The 18744-nt window shown below is 40.3% G+C and overlaps 1 protein-coding gene across 3 annotated transcripts in view; it reads right to left on the bottom strand.

Annotated features, from left to right (window-relative positions):
- Positions 1 to 43: 43 nt before the first annotated feature.
- PIR (pirin) overlaps positions 44 to 18744 on the bottom strand; it is a 94465-nt gene continuing 75764 nt past the window's right edge. For 2 of the 3 annotated variants that reach the window (XM_014607766.3, XM_019495108.2), the window contains exons 8-10: positions 14545 to 14627; positions 5573 to 5639; positions 44 to 488 (exon numbers count right to left, since the gene is read on the bottom strand). In XM_014607766.3, coding sequence (XP_014463252.1) covers positions 376 to 488; positions 5573 to 5639; positions 14545 to 14627 — 263 coding nt within the window. In that variant the 3' untranslated portion in view covers positions 44 to 375. The remainder of the gene's footprint in view (positions 489 to 5572; positions 5640 to 14544; positions 14628 to 18744) is intronic. The other variant, XM_019495109.2, reaches the window with a different exon arrangement.

The following is an 18744-nucleotide window of genomic DNA, read 5'->3' as shown; positions in this document are numbered from 1 at the left end:
AAGAAACAGGCTTTTTAAAAATAAGTCTATGAAGATGCAGCTATAAAATGAATAAATGTGTTTTATTTTGAGCAGAGCAGAAAAATGCTCTTGCATGAAAACAAAAAACAGCTTTAATGCGTTTTCTACATCTATATATGTAAATATAGAGACAGTACACCAAAATGCAGACTTAACACTCAGGAGCTTAATTACAGTTACAAAATTTGATATTTATGTATATCAAGTATATATTGCTGATCTGCCCTAGTAAAACTTCATTGAAGAGACAAGTTTCAGTAAGTCAATCAGACTACTCATTTTCATAAGGTTGGCATGATCACAGACTACTAATGTTAATATATAACTCAGTCAGCCTCTTAACATTGAAGATCACTAGTTTCCAATCTTTGACTTCCATGTGGTAGCTCTCTCAAAGCCATTTTTCGCCTTGCTGTAATCATCAAAGGCTTGTATAATTTCTTCCTGAGTATTCATCACAAAGGGACCTAAAGACAGAATGTAATTTGAATTCAATATTTTCAGCTGCAGGCTGTTACTTCACAGAGAAATATATAACTTCATATTATTTATGTTATATTCTTTCCATTGTATTATTTGTATTATATTTTATTTCTTTTGCCATCAGTTTTCTTAATGGAATACACTCCTCCTCTCCACCTTTGACTTGCCCTGTGATTGGCTTCTCCCTTAGCACTGGCAAGGGAGAACAGGGAGCTAGCTTTCTCAAGCAAGGTTTGCAGTATTCCCATCTCTGACCATGCTTCCCCCATTCACCTCTCTGCACACACGTGCAGAGGGATTCACAGAACTGTCAGATGTGGACTTTTATTTTGCACAAACAGTGCAGTTTTCCACTAAATTATATCAACATATTAACTCTTCATTTTAATTCTTATACTATTTAGTTGTTTAATATAGAGAGATTTTAACCTCAGCTGCCTCATTTAATTTTTCTGTTCTCTTTCCAGTACAACTTCCCATCACAAGTGCAGAAGCTGAGATCCTCTTGGCTTTCCTATTCTCCCCACTAAAGATGTGGGGAGAATAGGAAAGCCTGTTTCAGTGCAGTGATTGTTCCCCTCCTCTCAAAAAATAAACCCCCCAAAATTACATTTCATGTTGAGCTCAAACTATAATTTTTTTCTGATTATTTCATAATATTTGGAAAATCCAATCCTCTCATTTTCCAGGCATCGTCAATAAAAGCATCAGGCTGGAATCATAAGGGGACTTGGGATCCATTTACAAAACCACCAAGATGGCATTTGAAAGATGGGTCCATGCCATATGAGCCAGTGGTTAGGACCCTCCCTGTAGCTCATTTAAGATCCTCTCTGTACCTCATATTAGAATGGTCTCCTGAGTTACAGGAAAGCTACATTCATATCTACTCTTGCCTCAGTTAGAGCTAGTATTTGAACCCAAGTCTCCCATGACCCCTGAGCCAGGGAAACTTGGGTGTCATAATTTCATCTATGGCAATTATCCAGTGAATAAAAGTAATCAATGAAGCCTAATCACTGGCTACTGGAGTCAATCTCTCTAGTCCCATGACTATTTAAAGAGTATTGGGCACATGAACAAGTTACTGCAAGAAAAGCTACAGTAGGTCTGGCAGGTGGTATTCCAAGGTAACTGCCTGTGTGCATGCCTCACCCTGCAAGGAATGCCAGGCAATATACCCCTCAATGAGGGTAGAGTTAGCTACCTCACATAGGATAAATTCATATTGTGGGTTACCTCACAACAGTTTTTTTTTGTTGGCTTATACCCATGGTATTTATACAAAGTAGAACAGCAACAATGGTGGAGTAAGACAGACACTGAGTCCTACGCATGGGTGGTTAAAACACCATCCAGAGAACTGGGATACTGTTAGTCAAGTCCTTACCCTGAAGCAGGGAAAGAAGTTATTCAAACTTTATATCTCACATCCCAAGCAATGCTTGAAACCACCAACCTATCAATGAGTCTGGCACTTCTCCCATCTAAGTCCCTTACTGAAACTATATTAAAAAATCATACCTGTTTGCTTTGGAAATGACAACTGCATCAACATTTCCAAAGTTTATATTTTTATTTCACCAAAACCATTCACAAAATTAACCCAATGAAAACATAGTTTTGAGCCAACCAAAACCACATCTTTCAGTGAAAAACAAAACAAAACAATAAAAGTTCAAATTGCATCCAGCTCTATTTCAATACAATATAGTACAAAAATATGATACCATGTGCCTGGCACAAAATCTAGTACATTTTAAAAATAACATTAAATGTTGCAAGCAAAGAAAATATTAGCCTGTCCCTGAAGAGTGAGACACAAAGTGTGCATCTACATGAGATGCTTAATGCACTGTAAACTAATTCTACTGAGCATTAGCGCATCATAGCAAAAGCCATGCTAATGCACAGTAGAATTAGTCTACTGCATATTAAGCATCACAAAAAGACCATGCACCAGTGCTACTGCACAGTAGCAACAGCTACTGCACATTTACTTAGTATGTCATATTAGAGGTACTAAACTTAATGCACAGTAGCAACAGAGCATTAATGCAGGTACTGAAGTGTCCAAAGTATACTAAAGACAAAAGAAAGCCTGCCATTGTTTTTAATGGACTCTGAATCAAGCTTTAAGTTCTTAATGAACAAGGACAAAGCAAAGATAGTTTTGCTATCTAAACTTTAGTTTTGCAACTAAAGAAGCACAGAAGTTCTGACTTAACTCATTTTCTAAGAAAAAGTTTGTCCATACTGCCTACATCAGTGGGTGCCGGTCCTCTTTTTTTTCTCTATTATAGCCTTTATTCAGAATAGATTGGGTAATGGGCACCTTACCTTGGGTCCATCTTGCACCCTATCATGGAACAGATCTTCTCCTTTACTTCCCATCTCTAGGGTTACATGCTGTGGCCCCATACAGTTTTAAGATAGAGCTTGGTAAGTTTACATTGTGATTACATGATACAGTTTCCAGAAATAGTAGTGGTGGGGACTCAGGGCCTGGGAAATCATTCTTCCATTCCAATATCCTACATTCTTATGTAGTACTTGAGCACCCTCCACAATCACTGAATAACAATAATGAAGTCCTTAATGGCAACCATCCACATCTCTCATTCTATTTTCTCTCCTTTTATACCTTTTGAGCATGGGTGTCTTCTCCATGATATATAAAGACCAAACAGCCATTCAATATATTAAATTAAATTCACTATAAGTCAATCATTCAATTCAATGTAACATTAATATTCAATGTTCAGTCTAATAAATTCAGCTCAATATAATAAATGGAGATAAGGAACAGTAGAGGCTGAAAGAAATGGGGAATAAGTCAGATAAGGAACAAGGAATGTGATTGGTAAGGGAAGGCTGTATCTGGAAGACATATTGGGAAGTGTGGAGAAAGGACCAGAACTGATTCATGTGTTCATGATCTAGTACCATTAAAGTCAATGGAAAAGATATAAAAATAAATGGTTCTTTATACTGCCTGATGGGAAAAGAATCAAGACCTGACCTTTAAATAGAGTGACCATATCCCCCGGACAGGCTAGAACAGTCCTGGATTCTGTAGGTTGTCCCTGTGCCCCAGCTGGTTGGTGTAAATTGAAGGAAAAGTCCTGGAGTCTTCTGTTTCAGGCAGTGGCAAAGGCTGCTGCCACCTACCGTGCCTGGCCTGGCTCCTGCTGACCACAGGGTGGAGGTGAAGGGTGGACTGGGCTGAGCACAGCTCCTCCTGCTTGAGGCAGGGCTTGGTCGGGGCAGGGTAAGCAGGGTGGGCTGGGGCCAGAGCTCTGTCACCTGTGCGGGGTGATTTGGGATGGCCATTTGCCTCTGGCAGCACCATGCCTTGCAACTGCAGCTGCTGCTGCTGCCTGGGCTGCATGTGACGGCTCCAGGCAGCTACCAGTGGCCAGGTGGAGGGACCACTCTTAGACGGGTCCAGCCTATGCATGTGGGGGATGGAGTCTGGCTGCAGCCCTCCGCACTGTCCCTCCCCGCCATCAGGTTTTCTGGGAGCCGCAGGGTGGTGTGTGTGTGTGTGCATGTGTAAGGAAGTAGATTCCCTTACCCCAGCCCAGATTTCCTTTACAATTATATGGTGACACTACCTTTTGGCAGCCGAAGGTGGGACTGGATTTGGGCCATTACTTGTGGTATGGGAAGCGAAGTGGGGATTGAGGAAGGATAATAGCCACAGCAGTGTACTACTCCCCAGTCAGCCCACGTGGGTGGGAAATAGGCAGGGAGGGACAGATTAAAACTCTGCCCAATGTCTTCCCTTCCTCCTTGCTTCCCAGTAAAATCACCCAGGCAGAGCAGAGCCTATTCACAAGAGGAAACAATTTGCTCCAGGCCTTGGATATGCATAGATTAGGTTTTTTTTTCTTGCCCCACTTTCACAGAGCAATGGAAGCATGACTCTGAGACTATATTTCCATTGCAAACAGAGATACAATTACAGTCCAGGTAGACAAACACGATCTAGCTATAATATAGCTACTTGAGGTGCCACCAGCAGCAAAGACCCGTGGGCTTCAGCACAGGCCAGTCCACCAAGTAACTACCCAAATATATTTTAATGACCTGAATGAAAATCTCTGCCAATCCGACTGTGCTGCTATGATCACCCAAATTAGCTAGATTAAAACTAACTTGCATATACATGAACATACTGCAATAACACCTCCATATTTCAGTTTAGCTGCAACCTGAGTCTTTTGAAGGAGCATAACTATATGCGGTATCCTGGTCTGGCCTTATTCTTTGAGATAGGGTGGTATTTTCCCCTGCTTTAAAATGCTTCAAACATGTGGATGGGAAGCATCATACAAATGATGTATTTATTTTATATACATGTGTATTTATATATACATATAAAATAAAGGCTTAATTTATCATTATTTATATTAATTAACATAGTTCTGCTCCCTCAGAAGACTCAGGTTGCAGCTAAACTTCAATATGGCGGTGTCACTGCAGTATGTTTAGGTTTATGCAATTTAGTTTTAATCTAGCTAATTTGGGTGATCATAACAGCATAGCTAGATTGGCAGATATTTTCATACAGGTCATTGAAATATACTTGGGTAGTTACTTGGTTGACTATATATATATATATATATATATTCAAGATACATAATTCTGCAAATGTAAAAAACAGAGCTCAGAGACTAGCAGTTCTAATTCTTTTTTCCACAGTAAGCCCACCTCTGGACAGCTTGCAATATTACACTTCCTGTCCAGCAGCTATAAGTGACTCTCTGTGGAGCTCCTTAAGTTCTGTGCCTCCACCTGGGGTCATAAACCCTATTTTGGAAGCTGCTAGAGCGGAATTTAACTTCCATCACATGATCCCACTTATACCATTTTGGCTAGGGAACTTCAGAATCACTGATTTTCAATCCTTGTTTTTGTAATGGAGAGGAACACAAGAGTGTCAAAATGTCATTAGGTAAGTGTGGGGGTAGGTGGGATACATGGAATATATCCTTTTAATTTTTTCTACTAATTTTGAAGACAAAACCACGTCAAGACTGCTTTATTTACTAGAAATGCTTACCATGTTGTACGACAGGCTCCTTAATTGGCTCACCAGCGACCAAGACAAAATGGCTTATTTCAGGATCCTAAATTGATTAATGGAATGCATTAAATAGGAACATGTTTAGAGAATTTCTTGCAGACAAAATAAGGAACAGCTGGAATTTGATACTGGAAGAATATTCTGTACAATATTAGCTCACTTGTATACTTTAAGAATAAAACCCTTTCAGGTAAGAAAAGAAATTGCCTTTTTTTTTAAGTTAGCTTAAACTCAAGGACAGGTCCAGACCAAGATCTTCATGCACTCAACAAAAAAAAAAAAAAAGGGGGGGGGGGAGGGGACGACGATGAAAACAAAAATGATCTTCATTCAGAGACATGTAGCAAAGCATGAAGGGCATGGTACTGCAAAGCTTTAATGAGGGAAATAATTCATCAAAGTCAGAAGGGTTACTCACATACAAGAGGCATTTTTAGGTTAAGCCCTAAATTTTTTCCAATTAAAATGGTAAATTGGCTGCAACAATAAAATTCAAGCTCAATAAAGGCAATTTTATTAACCCTACCATCATATAACATATTACATCATTGCATTTTTTTGCATCTGAGGACATTCATTACAGGATTTCACACTAATTCAAGTCTCAGCATGGAGCAATGTTCGGGAAACTAACATAATTCCCAGCTAAAATCATTAAGCAGTTATTTGTAAGGTGATGTATAAGGGGATCTACACATTCTCTATGACTAATTCACAAACAGAGAGAACATTTGTTCTCCTTATAATTGCAAGGAAAAAAGAAAAAAAAAAGGTCCGATTAGCTCAACTGTCCCATGAATAGGATCTAATATAGATTTAATACTATATTTATAACACAAAAATTAACTGCAATTTGAGGTTTGTCAATTGACAGGCTATAAAAAATTGTTAAACATTGAAAGGATGATTTTGGAAAAAATGCTGCTTTTAAATACAGTGAATTTCTTGGGCAGAAATCTTTCTTTAGGTTGTTGGAGCCGTGACTTGAAGACATACAGCTATATGCTATGCATGAGTAATATAAAGAACATACATATGTGCACATCAAACCACCAATTCAGACCCTGATCCAGAACCCCTGAATAGAGTCTGAATCCTAGCAAAATCAGTGGGGCTGTGTGCCAGTTTATGGTGCCAGTTTAAGGTTTCATCTGTATTGATCAACTGGCCGATCGTTAGGGCATGATGCCATAAACATGGCACTCATACCTGAGACAGCTTTAAGTTACCTAGTTCAAATACTGATAACAGGGTAAAGCTGCAGCATCACAGAGCACAGTCCAAGCAGCAAAAACCCACCTGAGCAGCTGAGTATATAAATGGGCAGGTGGCCTAAATTAAGCTCTGTGCTGCCATGGTGACTCTTGCAGTACCTGAGCTAGTAGTTACTTGACAGCTAACTCAGGTACATCCACATGTGCTACAGCTGCAGCCATGCCTTTGAACACAACTCTATCTGGCTACAGGATGGATGTTTAGCTTTGGCAAATATGAATCACACTAGCCATGAACTCAATGCTCAATAATTTATGTATATAGAGGGCCAGATTATGGTATTCAGACATATCTCAGAGCAGGAGACTTAGTCAAATAATGCAGAAAAATCATCAAAATGTTGTCAAACTCTGGATTACGTGGAAAATTTTCACCCGGTTCTACCTCAGGAAGACAGTATCTTCCAGCCGTCTGGGGAAATCATGGTACACCTTATTATTCCTTGTGTTAGGCCAGGCCCATCTTGGTCTACTATCTGGTATCATGTAAAACCAATACAGCCTAGTCCATGGTTGGGCTTTTGGTGACTAAACCGACACCCCCACCTGGGCTAGCCTAGGTGAGGAGGGTGTGTAGACACCCAGCAGGACTAAAAACAAGACCTCTCAAGGGCAGATGAGCTCCCTGTGAGCCAATGGCCATCTATACTTGGAGAGGAGATGGGCACCACCAGGTCACTCTGCCCAAAGAATCACTGGTGATGCAAAGCAACTCAACTAACCTAGGATTGTTACAGCATCTAAGGTGCCCCAACAATTGTAGTGGCTTCAGGACTGACTTGACTGATTATTCTATGTTTGGATGACAGTGGGTGCATCTACACGTTTATTAATGCACTTTAGGTGATGCATATTAAATCTAGTATCTCTACTGTGAGGTACTAGAAAAATGTGTATTAGTCTATTTTAACACACATTAGCTAAAGAGCATGGGTTTTTTTGTAATGCTTTAATGTGCAGTAAAATAGGCTAATGTGCATTAAAGTGCATATGTAGATGTGCCCAGTAGCATCCAGATAGTCTCTAATGGGTGCTCTGGAGTGCTGCTGTATTGAGCACCAGATATGCAAAACTAAGGAGACGGTCCATGTGTTGCAGAGCCAGTGTCATGCTATTAATGGTAAATAAGAGCTGCTGATTGATATAGAATACCACTGTCATAACCCCAGCCCTCCATGCCATTTTGGTGAAATTTATACCTTTAAGTTTCCTACTCCACACAGGAGATCAGGAGAGCAAAGGATGCAATTTTGGCTTCTTGCTGCCCTGGAGAACTATGAAAATGGGACCTCTTTGTACTTTATATCCTCTCCCCTTCAGACAGCTATGTGGGGGTTGGCTCCAGTGTGGCTCCTAATGTATTTAGACAATGGGTCTTCAGGGCAAAGCTGAAATGGTTGCCAACATTAATTACTGACATTCAATGAAATTACAATACTTCCATTTTTCTTGCTATAATTAAAGCTCCCTCCACGTGCTATAAAATGCAATAAATCATAATACAAAAATCTTGGTCTAAGGGAAAAGAAGCATATCAAATATGAGGTGAAAATAATTTTACAGGTGTTGGAAAGAAGAATGAATTGAGGAGAGAGACATCGAAAAACAATAAATTCCACGCTCACAGCCCATCATAGCAAGACGTCATTACCTGCTAGGTTCTGAAGGGTTCCTCAAAAGTCATGTAGGGTCAGAATATAATAATCTAGACAGCCAAGGCTGATGAAGTCAATCACACATATAAACATTAAGGGTTAAAGAACCAACAGGGATCTGCTCAAATTAATCTGACACTTCAAACAGGTCACTGTAGCAAGCTACGTATAATGTGCACCTATTTTCCCAGAGTAGTGGGCAAATATCCTAATGCCTCTCTGAAGAAACTGGCAGCAAAGAAGATGAACTGTGAGATGTTTAGCTTGGAGAAAACTACAATAATAGAACCTCATTGTTTTAAAGGCAAGTAAGGCTGCTGCAAAATCATCTTGAGATATAAGGGTATGTGTAAGGCTGCACCAGATTGCACAACTGAATAAACACTTCTCAACCCTTTCAAATAGATCATTGCTTCAGGAAAAAGGCTAGATTGTAAATGGTATCAATATTTTTAACCTTGCTAATGGTCTTACTAAGCAGGCAAGAGAATCTGCATGACTGCTCAGAAACCCCAGAAAGACTTCTGCTCCGAGTGCAGAGAAGCAATATGGCACTTAAGTTACTCAGCACAACTTGACATATTTCAGCAGTGAATAACATCAACCAAGTGGCCAGATCAGTTTTTAATGCAGTCATTTTCTTACAGATCACATTCAGTTTTTTCAGTGATATTATCAAAAGGACTGCTAGTACAGTTCACAGGCAGGAGGGTATTCAAGATATCTTATAAAACATTCTGAACTGACAGTAGTCCTCCATGGCTGAACAGCTTTGGTCCCTGACAGTGCTCTGACTACATCTTGTGGTGTAGACCAGGCCACATACCAATAGCAATGTACAGATCTACTGAAACACCACCTTTTTGGACAGTCAGTAAACTACTGTGTTGAGTCCCAGTCCACTAAGCCAGTGGTGCTCAAATTTTCAGCCCCACAGGCCAGGTAAGGGGAGCAGGGCCAGTCCCTGGACTGGATCCTGTGGGCAAGGCCAGTCCATGCACCAGATCCAGCATAGAGTTGGTGTGTAGAATTATTTTGCAAGTGTGATCCAGCATGCTTGCTTTGACCCATGTGCAGGATCTGGACAGAAAGCAATTGCACCTTGTTTGCCTGGGTCTCAGCTGCCTGTATCAGTTTTTTCTCCCAGGTCCTCCTGGGAACATTTTCTGGACACAGGTTCTTTGTTTGTTACTGCTTGACAGACAAGGTGCCTGCTGGTCCTCTTGCCACCAAAATACCCTAGATATCTAAACACATCCTCTCTCAGAACTTCAGGCATGAAGGCACTTTGACCTACAGTTTAACTCTTCAGGGGCCTATGATGGTAAAAGCAGAAACACAGACAAGCTTGGCATATTATTCTAAAACACAAGGATTCTTCACTGAGTGATATAGGAAATACACAAATCTAGACAAGCATAATAAACCCTGTGTACATTTCTCAACCTCATTGTCCTCACCACTCTAAAGCATTCTTTGGGTAGGGAGTCAAGTCCTTTGGGGAGATCCAGGATTCTTCTTCTGAACTTCGTAGTTTGCTTTCTGAACCATGAAGTCTTATCAGCTCAGCACTGTTTCCCAGATCTAGGTTGGTCCCACAGCTAAACACATCCCTATTCCCGACTACAAGAGCATGCTTGTCTCTTCCCCTCTCAAGCCCAAAGTTCCTTAGGTCTATCCCTGTGTCTCCTCTGTCCCTTTGTTCTGCTTCAGTGATCTCTATTCCCTAAAGCCCTTATTGAGGACAGCTAGGGAAAATTAACCGGTTCTGGCAACCTCCTTCCTCCCCACCCCCCCCAATTTCCTTGCTATTTTGTTTCCTGGACAAAACTACAGTTGGTAAAATTAAGTACTCTCTATTTTTGCTAGTTTAATGGGAACGCAGTAAAGAATATGCCAGCAAAAGTGGGTACATGCAGTAGCATTGCAAGAGACAACAATTTTCACAGTAACAACTTCATAATATCAACTAGAATTCTTAAGTCGTACACAGACAGATTCCCCAAACCATCACATTTCTTGGAAAGTGATGGACTTGACAACAAAAGTAGAAGATACAAGACTGGTTCCCACATTAACATTTTAGACACTGTGCCAGCCCTGCCTTACCAATATAAGTAGTCAGTGGGACTACATGCATGAGTCAGCCCATCATGGCAGAACCACAAAATCATCTGATATGTGAACCCCTCATGACTGCATAAAATGTAAATTAAATGCTGAGATTTTTGGCTGCCTTTAGAGCTTTATTGTACTCTAACGTTTCTTTAGTTGCAACGAACACAGAATACCCATGTCCATTTGACTGGCAAAGTCCTAGGGCTAAAATCCTGTCATGCTGCTTCATCAAAGTAAAAAGTTCTCAAAATGAGCAAAATCTTCCCCTGAGTATCTCTTGTGGGCCACATCCTGCCTTTTATTTGGCAAGAGCATACTATGACAATTTTCTACTTTCCAGAACCACCAGTGGACCATGTGAATCAAAGTATAAATTAGAGCAGCCCTTAAGCTGACTAACACCAGATGCCAGGCAAGGTGCTCACACTGGCTTAAAGTAATCACTATTCCAGCATATGTACAGAATAAACGTACTCCCAAACACATTGTGCTGCTCCAGGAAGGCTACTTCCTAAACCAGAGCAGTGTAGCCCTGTCCACATCACTGAGTTGGGGATGGGCTAATCAGCACTGTCACTCAGCAGTGCTAATTAGCCAGCCTGAAGATCTGTGGAGATATGGCTACTGTGTTTCCAGTACAGGAAGCAGTAGTACATTTCCTGACCAGACAGTGTCCCTCTCCAACTCCCATCACTGCTGCCCAAAACTGAGTAATTGAGACCCAAGAACAGCAATTGGTTTGACTCAGCATGGAACATGACAAAGACTGGCAAGGTGACATTATCAAGGAAAGATAGTTGGTATAATAAAGATAACAGAGAGAGAGATGGAGGAAAAAGGGGGAGAGAATGATTGGTACCTAGCACATCCAAACTAAAGCTAGATCTATGCTGGGTATGAAGCAAAAGGCTGAGGTGAGGACACTCATTTATGCATTGATTTTTCAGAAGTTGTTTGCCCAATGCTGCCCTTAAGACATTTCTATGTACATAATAATATAGACATGTATAATGGATGGTTCAAGAATGAATACACAGATAATTCACCTGGCAGTATAAACCATGAGAGTAAATACGAAGTGGTTTAAAATGACAGCAAGACCCTGAGACCTTAAGCCCCACATCCATCTGAGGGACATCTATAATAACAACATGCTAACTTGAAAAGAAAATCCATATGGTACAAGTTGAAATTTTGGGATGAAATGTTTATTATTTACATGTGGTTTTACTGATTTAACATTTACAAATCTCAGGTCAATGAAAGGGTAAATCAGTTCTTTGACATCAAGAGGAGAGAATTAATAGCCTCTCTCCTGTGGCTGTTTACAGAGAAGTAAATGTATTCTATAAAGTGTATATATTATAAAGTTCTTTATGGCCCTACTATGATTTTTCACACTTAAGACATAAAAATCTATTCTAAGATTGTATTTGGCATACTTCTAATTGGTATTTTATCTTGTCACCATCATGACAATTTCCTAGATATTACAATTAAAATTTTACATTGAATTTCCTGTTCAAAAGCCACTAGAGGATGAACTGGTTGGCTCATGGAACTTGGCAATGGGATTGTCACATTTGGATTACCACTTCAAATCCAGACAGTGCTATTGCGGCACTTAAGCCCGGATCCAAATCAGTAATTTCTAGGCATTATCATCCGGTGACTGGTCACTGGCCTGCATGAAATGAGACTAAATGTTTTAAAACTAGGCCCTTCTTGGCCATAAGACCTTAGTATAAAAGGCTTGGTGACAGTTGATACCCTTGTCAAGGCATCTGAGTGGACAGAATAAGGACTGAAGAAACAGGGAGAATGAGATGTCCTTTAGTCATCCCTTGAGCCTGCTGCTTTCAAACACAAGACAAACCTACTTCTAATTTGGATAGGTACCCACAATATCCTCTCTGAGCCCTTGATATGGTCCCCCAGAACAGCACTCCAATTATGGGGGAATAACGCTCACATAAACATGGGGAAACTTGCACGACCACTACTCCTGCTATTGGTTGACCTGCTACTTGTCATGAGCAAAGACAGTGATGGATTTCACCAGACTTTCTGGAGGATTGTGACTGGAAAACAGCAAACAAAATTAACAGTGGAAGAAGTAGTAGGGGAGAAGATAAGAGTAATACAACACAATAGAATGATAAATCTTGGAATTTCACATCAGTTGTTTCGTAAACTTTAGAATAATCTGATAAACTGTGATGGGTAATGGTAATAAAATAAAATAAACTGTGACCTGTAAATAGTACACTCACTTGAAGAAAAATAACTAGGTGGAATTCAAAATGGAAATTGTATGTAACAAATCTGCTAAAGTCCTTTGTATCAGCTGTTTATCACAGAAAAGCCACAAAGGACATTCAGAGGTCAGATTCAGAGGTGCTTCTGTCACCAGGTAGAGAAGTTCAGGGTAAAATGTGTTAATCCCAAGCAACAAAATATATTTAAAATTTATTTTTAAATAAGACATAGAATAAACAAACAAAATGTCCAATCCTTCTCTTCCTAGAAATCCCCACATCTCTTTCTCGACATGCCAACAATCTACTCCTCCTTTAATATCCCTCGCCTTTTCATACCTCTGTTTCAACTGCAAGCTCTTCAAGCTTGGGACCATGCCTTCACATTTGTCAGTGACAGCAGTTTTTGGGGGCATTTGCCATAAAGAATTTGCCATTTCTTCATGACAGAAATTAAGGGTTAGATGTAGGTTTTAATCCAGAAGGTGAGAATGCTTCTATTTCTCTTCCTATTAAGACATTTGTATCCTTATAGCAATATAGACATGGATAATAGATGGCTCAAGAATGAATACACAGATCATGATAACTTACCTAGCAGCATAAACCATAAGAAATACAAAGCTCTTCTTTCTCTTCCACATTCTCACTTCATTTCCCATTGTCTCCAAAAGACATTCAGACTTTCTGGGTGCATCTGAATGTGAGCTTTGCTATGGAGTTGACCAATTAGCTCCGCAGCAAACCATCACCATCTACACGTGTGCTTGTATTAGGGTGCAATAAATTAAAAAGCTCCGCTGTAGGATAGTACTGTCCAGAACAAGTACTATTCTATTGTGGAGTAATTTATCCTCCCTCAACTCACATGTTGACAATGACTGGAGCTGGCTGGGGCATGAGGGTGCTACTGTGTAGGGGCTGCCTGCTGGCTAATCCCACACTGTAGCACCCTCATGCCCCAGTCAGCTCCACCACCACCCAAAGCTGGCATCCGGAGCCTGGGGCTGACCACATAGCCCGCTGCCAACCTGGAACTGCTCCGTCCTGGCTCCAACTGCTGTGGTCTCAGGCACACATGTATATGCTGTGCCCAGGAGTTGTTGACTCCAGTGCAAATTGCACCAGAGTTTATTGCTCCATGCTAATTGCACGTGTAGATTTAACCTCTAGGACTAATTTGTTAAGGTTAATGAAGCAGACCTTTGTCTTCTTTAGGAAAAGGGATTATCTTATAGTACTTGTTCACTGACTTATTTAAAATATTCATAATTAATAAAAGACTCATAAAAGAGGTTAAATGAACACCCTGAATGAAGTCCTCACTGCCTGGAAGTAATGGTAAGTCTCCCCTGTTAGGATTTCACCTCCTTATGTACATATGCTTCTAGAGGGAGGGACTGGTATGCATGATCAAAATGTAAAAAAATGCCATTAAGTCTGTTTATGAAAAAGACAGGTATGCTGGTGTGTTTGATTTTTTTCAGCTTGTGAAGTTCTGATGGCATCTTTGTACATGCAGTACATTAAGAGAGAATAAAGGGAAAAAAGAAACTACCAATCACAGAAATGACGTTACAAATTCCCACCTGAAATCTTACACAGAAGTGAGCTTTAGGCTACAATCATTGAAGCAGAAGTACCTTGTTTTCAAACTGAACACAGTCACCATCATCCAACACCACTGTGTGGTGGGGTTCAATTTTTTGTTTGGCAGCATCAGGGCCTTTGAACAAAAACATATTTAAAAAGACAATGAACAGCATGATCAAAGTTACAAATTATGAATTTGTTATTCCTTCCTTTCCAAACATTCTGTGATAAAGGCTCCTATACATGTGCTCAAAGCCTGCTCCAATGCACTGGAAATCTAGTGTGTTGGAGCAGACTCAATTAATCGAGTCTGCTGGAGCACGGAAATTGATGTGCTCTGGAAACCTTCTTCATCATGCGTATCAGTGTCCCAGTGCATCTCTGCTCTGAAAAAATGGTGGTGGGGTGCTTTGAAATAAAACATGTTCAATGAGCTTTAGTTCAAAGCACCCCATTTCCATGTTTTCAGTGCAGGGATGTGTGAGGATGCTGATACATGTGACACACGGATGTTTTTAATTAGCACGGCTCACTAACTAAAGTGCCTGGTGCTGCGTCCTACAGCACGTGTAAAAATGCCCTTAAGTTATTGTACTCAGTGTGCTTTTTAAAAAAATTAACTTTTCCCGAATAGGTTTGCTCCTTCCACACATACACATCCTCCTCACCAGATAAACAAATCCCATTTCTCCTGTTCTCTCAAGATCCTCTCAAGATAACTGCAACAGATTAAGAATTAGTTGAGAACGCTTCATTTGAGAATGGAGGCTTGATGGAAATTAACATATGTGAAATACTAATGGGAAAGCTCCTGGTATAGGGGTTGCAAATAAATCTATGAGGGTGCAAAACTTCTAACCCTTTCTGGATAGATGCAAGGGGTGTTAACAAAGATTCCCAAGACCTTTTTATGTTGTAACATGGGGTCTTGGTATAAAACTGCACAATACTTCTACAATAAAAGAAATACAGAATTCAAAGACAAACCCTAAATTTGAGTAGTTGTACTCAAACTGTTCTGGAAACTAGTCAGATAGGATTTTTATATTTTCAGAGAAGAAATCTGTCCTAAGGCCTTATCTCTCACATAGACCCCACTAAAGTTTCTTAAGAGGGATCAAGGGGGTGCATACTGCCCTGTGTGAGCCTTCTTAACTCTTCACCATTATTTACTATTGGTCACAGACTAACAGGATGTGACTACACATTTCTACTTGATTCTGGGTGAGAGTATTGGGGGAGGGAGTATCCAAGTTCTTTCCCTGTGTACCACTTAGGTCGCTATCCAGTTCAGAGTGTGAATAATTTAGGATACTACCACTCTGAGTAATGATATAGTGAAAAATGATTTATTAAATTTTTCTAAGTGAAATTTCCAAGCCCTTCAAAACTGGACAAATGAAACTAATAAATATTTTCCAGACAAAAAAACTGTTGTTTTTTAATTGGAATTCGTGTGCAGCTTCTTTCAGGACTGTTTATATGATACAAAAGTACAAGACAATGGGAAAATGATCAGTGTTCATCATGTGTCAGATGAAAGTAGAGCACTAAACTTAGCCATATGTTACCAAGTATCCCTGAAAGGCCAGCTGTAGAGGTAGAGTGCTCAGCGTGGTCCCTCTATGTGCATTTTGTAAATGAATATTCAAGGGTAGGACAGGATGACAGGGTTGCTGGAATCAGTTTTTTCATTATGAAAGACCATTGATGCATTTAAAAACAATTAACTGGACTTAACAAAACGATATGATAATGTTTAAAAAGTGTCCATATAATGCAAAAATCAGCAGGGTTATTTTAAAAATAACCTATTACACGTTCTAAGTATTTTCTATTCTATTGTCCTTCCAGAGAATTTAAGCTTAGACAATGTCAGCACAAATTCTCCAAGAAACTGAGATTCTGACTTTCTATGGGATCATTTCTACTTCCCTAAAACGTTTGTATTGGATGGACAGAGGTTATAATGTCATGGTCTGAAAAATTACTTCATATTAGGTATAGAATAGATCTAACCCATGTTTTTCTCCTGTTCTGGCAATTCTGTCTTCATGGTTGAATGGTAGGCCCTTCATCCAGTTCTGCAACATTTTAGATTTATTTTCCAAAAAAAATGTATGTATGAATGGTTTACAGAGGAACCGCAGAGCAGCAGTACAGAGGGCAATATCTATGTTCACAGGTAATTTCTCTGTTATTTTGTTAAATTACCTAGTTTTCTTATTGCAAATAAAGTATGTCTCAAAGGACAAAATATTTTTAAATAGCTTTCAGTTAAAACCAGCCACATCAGATAATAACTATTTTCTAGATAAGAACTGCTAATCTTGGCCAGGAACACTAAGTATAATAGTACAGCTCAAAAAATTCCTACTAAAAAGAATTCAACTGCAAATATTGTTAGATTTGGCTTTCCAAGCCTTTGTAAAAACACAGGAAAAGCTACCTGAAAAACCTGGTTCTAATTTAGTACCAGAGTAGTTTCATAAACTATTACTTTATCAGCTACTGTTTATTTATTCCCCAATGGATCTAGTTCTTTTTAAGTAGAGCTAAACAGGTTGTAATTCCTAGTATCCTGAGACATATTGCCCAGGATAATAATAAAATAGGTCCTGTTCTTTTTTGGATGCAAGTCCAGATCAAGGTTGTAAACTTTATGTAATCCCTCACAGAAAGGATAATTGTTGGGCAAGGGATGTAAGATGCCCCCATACTTCCCTCTCTCAGCTACCCACCTGGCAGATCACATGGGACACAGAAGCCTGTGAAGTGGCTACTATTCACCTTCTTGCACACATGGGTAGAAAAAAAGAAAGGGGGAATCATTTACACCACCCCTACATGCAGTTCAGTGCAGCTCAGCTTCTGCACTAGGGACTAAGTTAAGACTTGCACAGGTTACTTCTGCTGTTCTTTTAAGTTGGGACCAAACTAGTATTGTCAGCTGTTATCTTGCTTTTGCTTTGCTCCTGTGGTAACACATCTTTGTGTTGACCCTTACTCAGTTTAGCCCCTGCTAAGCAGTTTAATCCATCAGTTGTGAGCATCTGACCTTTGTTAGATGGGGACAGGGAGTTCCTCTACCTGCATTTCTTGATTTGCTCAGCACCAACTAACTGTCATTTTGCTATAACGCCTGATATACACACACCATTAGGAACACCTTTCTTACAGACCAAACACTCTCTCTCTGACCTCACTGTTCTCATACACAAGGGAAATGTACCTTACATGTTTAAAAGAGAAACTTGGGAACAAAATCCATAAGTTGAGAGGAGTGACATTTGTCATGTGATCGACCCCCTGAAAGCACTCTACGGCCATGCTGTGACTTACATGCATGGCTGCACAGCACTTTAAAAGTGGTCTATTGTGAGATAAATTAGCCCTCATTTAATGAGGGATTAGATGAAGGTGCTCCAAAATGGAGAATCTTAGGGAACTTCTGTTACCTAGGATGTGTTTGTCAGTGCAATCAGGGCTGGGCTGACTGCTCGTCATGCTGGCTGCAGGAAGGGAGTGGAGAGAAGGGAGGGGTGGAGTTGTGGGCTGGAGTTTGCCTGACCTGAGATGGAGCGAGGGGATGGGATGGGTGGGGATGGTGGATTGGAGCCCCACCACCATGCAATGCTCCCCCAATTCCGACCCCCGGCAGCTCAGGTTGGACAAACCCCAGCCTGCAGCTCCTCCCTCCCCCTCCCTTCTCCCTGTTCCCTTCCTGCAGACAGCACTGGAGCTGGGGCCGGGACCAGGGCTAGAGGAGAAAGGCTGCAGGCAGGCAGCTCCTCCTCTGGATTGGCTCCAAGTGGAGCTTGATCCCCTTCCATCCCAGCCCAACAGAAAAATGGTCACTCTAATTTATGGTACTTTATATGAAGCACCATGAGTTAGAGCAGGGACCTGCATGTCTATCAGCACCCTGAGAACCAAGGGCTAAACAGCAATATTAGTTTTATGGCACATTATAATTTATCCAATTCTACACAAGGAAGGTGAGAATGATCCGAACCCCTGTTTTGATAGGCCTTGATCTCCCAGTTATCAGCCTCTGATACTATGTCTGCTACCCCTCATAATTTCTCTCTGCCCGTCCCCTCTGCTATTTCCCTATGCTGTGCCTAGTTTCCCATGATCAGGGACCTGATGAAGAATCTCTTGCATACAAAACCTTGTCTAACTTTATCCCAAATATATAGTTGTTCCAATAAAAGATATAACTCTAAGAAATCGTTGCCTCATGCATT

The sequence above is a fragment of the Alligator mississippiensis genome, chromosome 1, assembly GCF_030867095.1.
Source record: "Alligator mississippiensis isolate rAllMis1 chromosome 1, rAllMis1, whole genome shotgun sequence".
NCBI lineage: Eukaryota > Metazoa > Chordata > Crocodylia > Alligatoridae > Alligator > Alligator mississippiensis.
The sequence above is the reverse complement of the archived record's forward strand: the minus strand, read 5'-3'. Positions and strand labels throughout refer to the sequence as shown.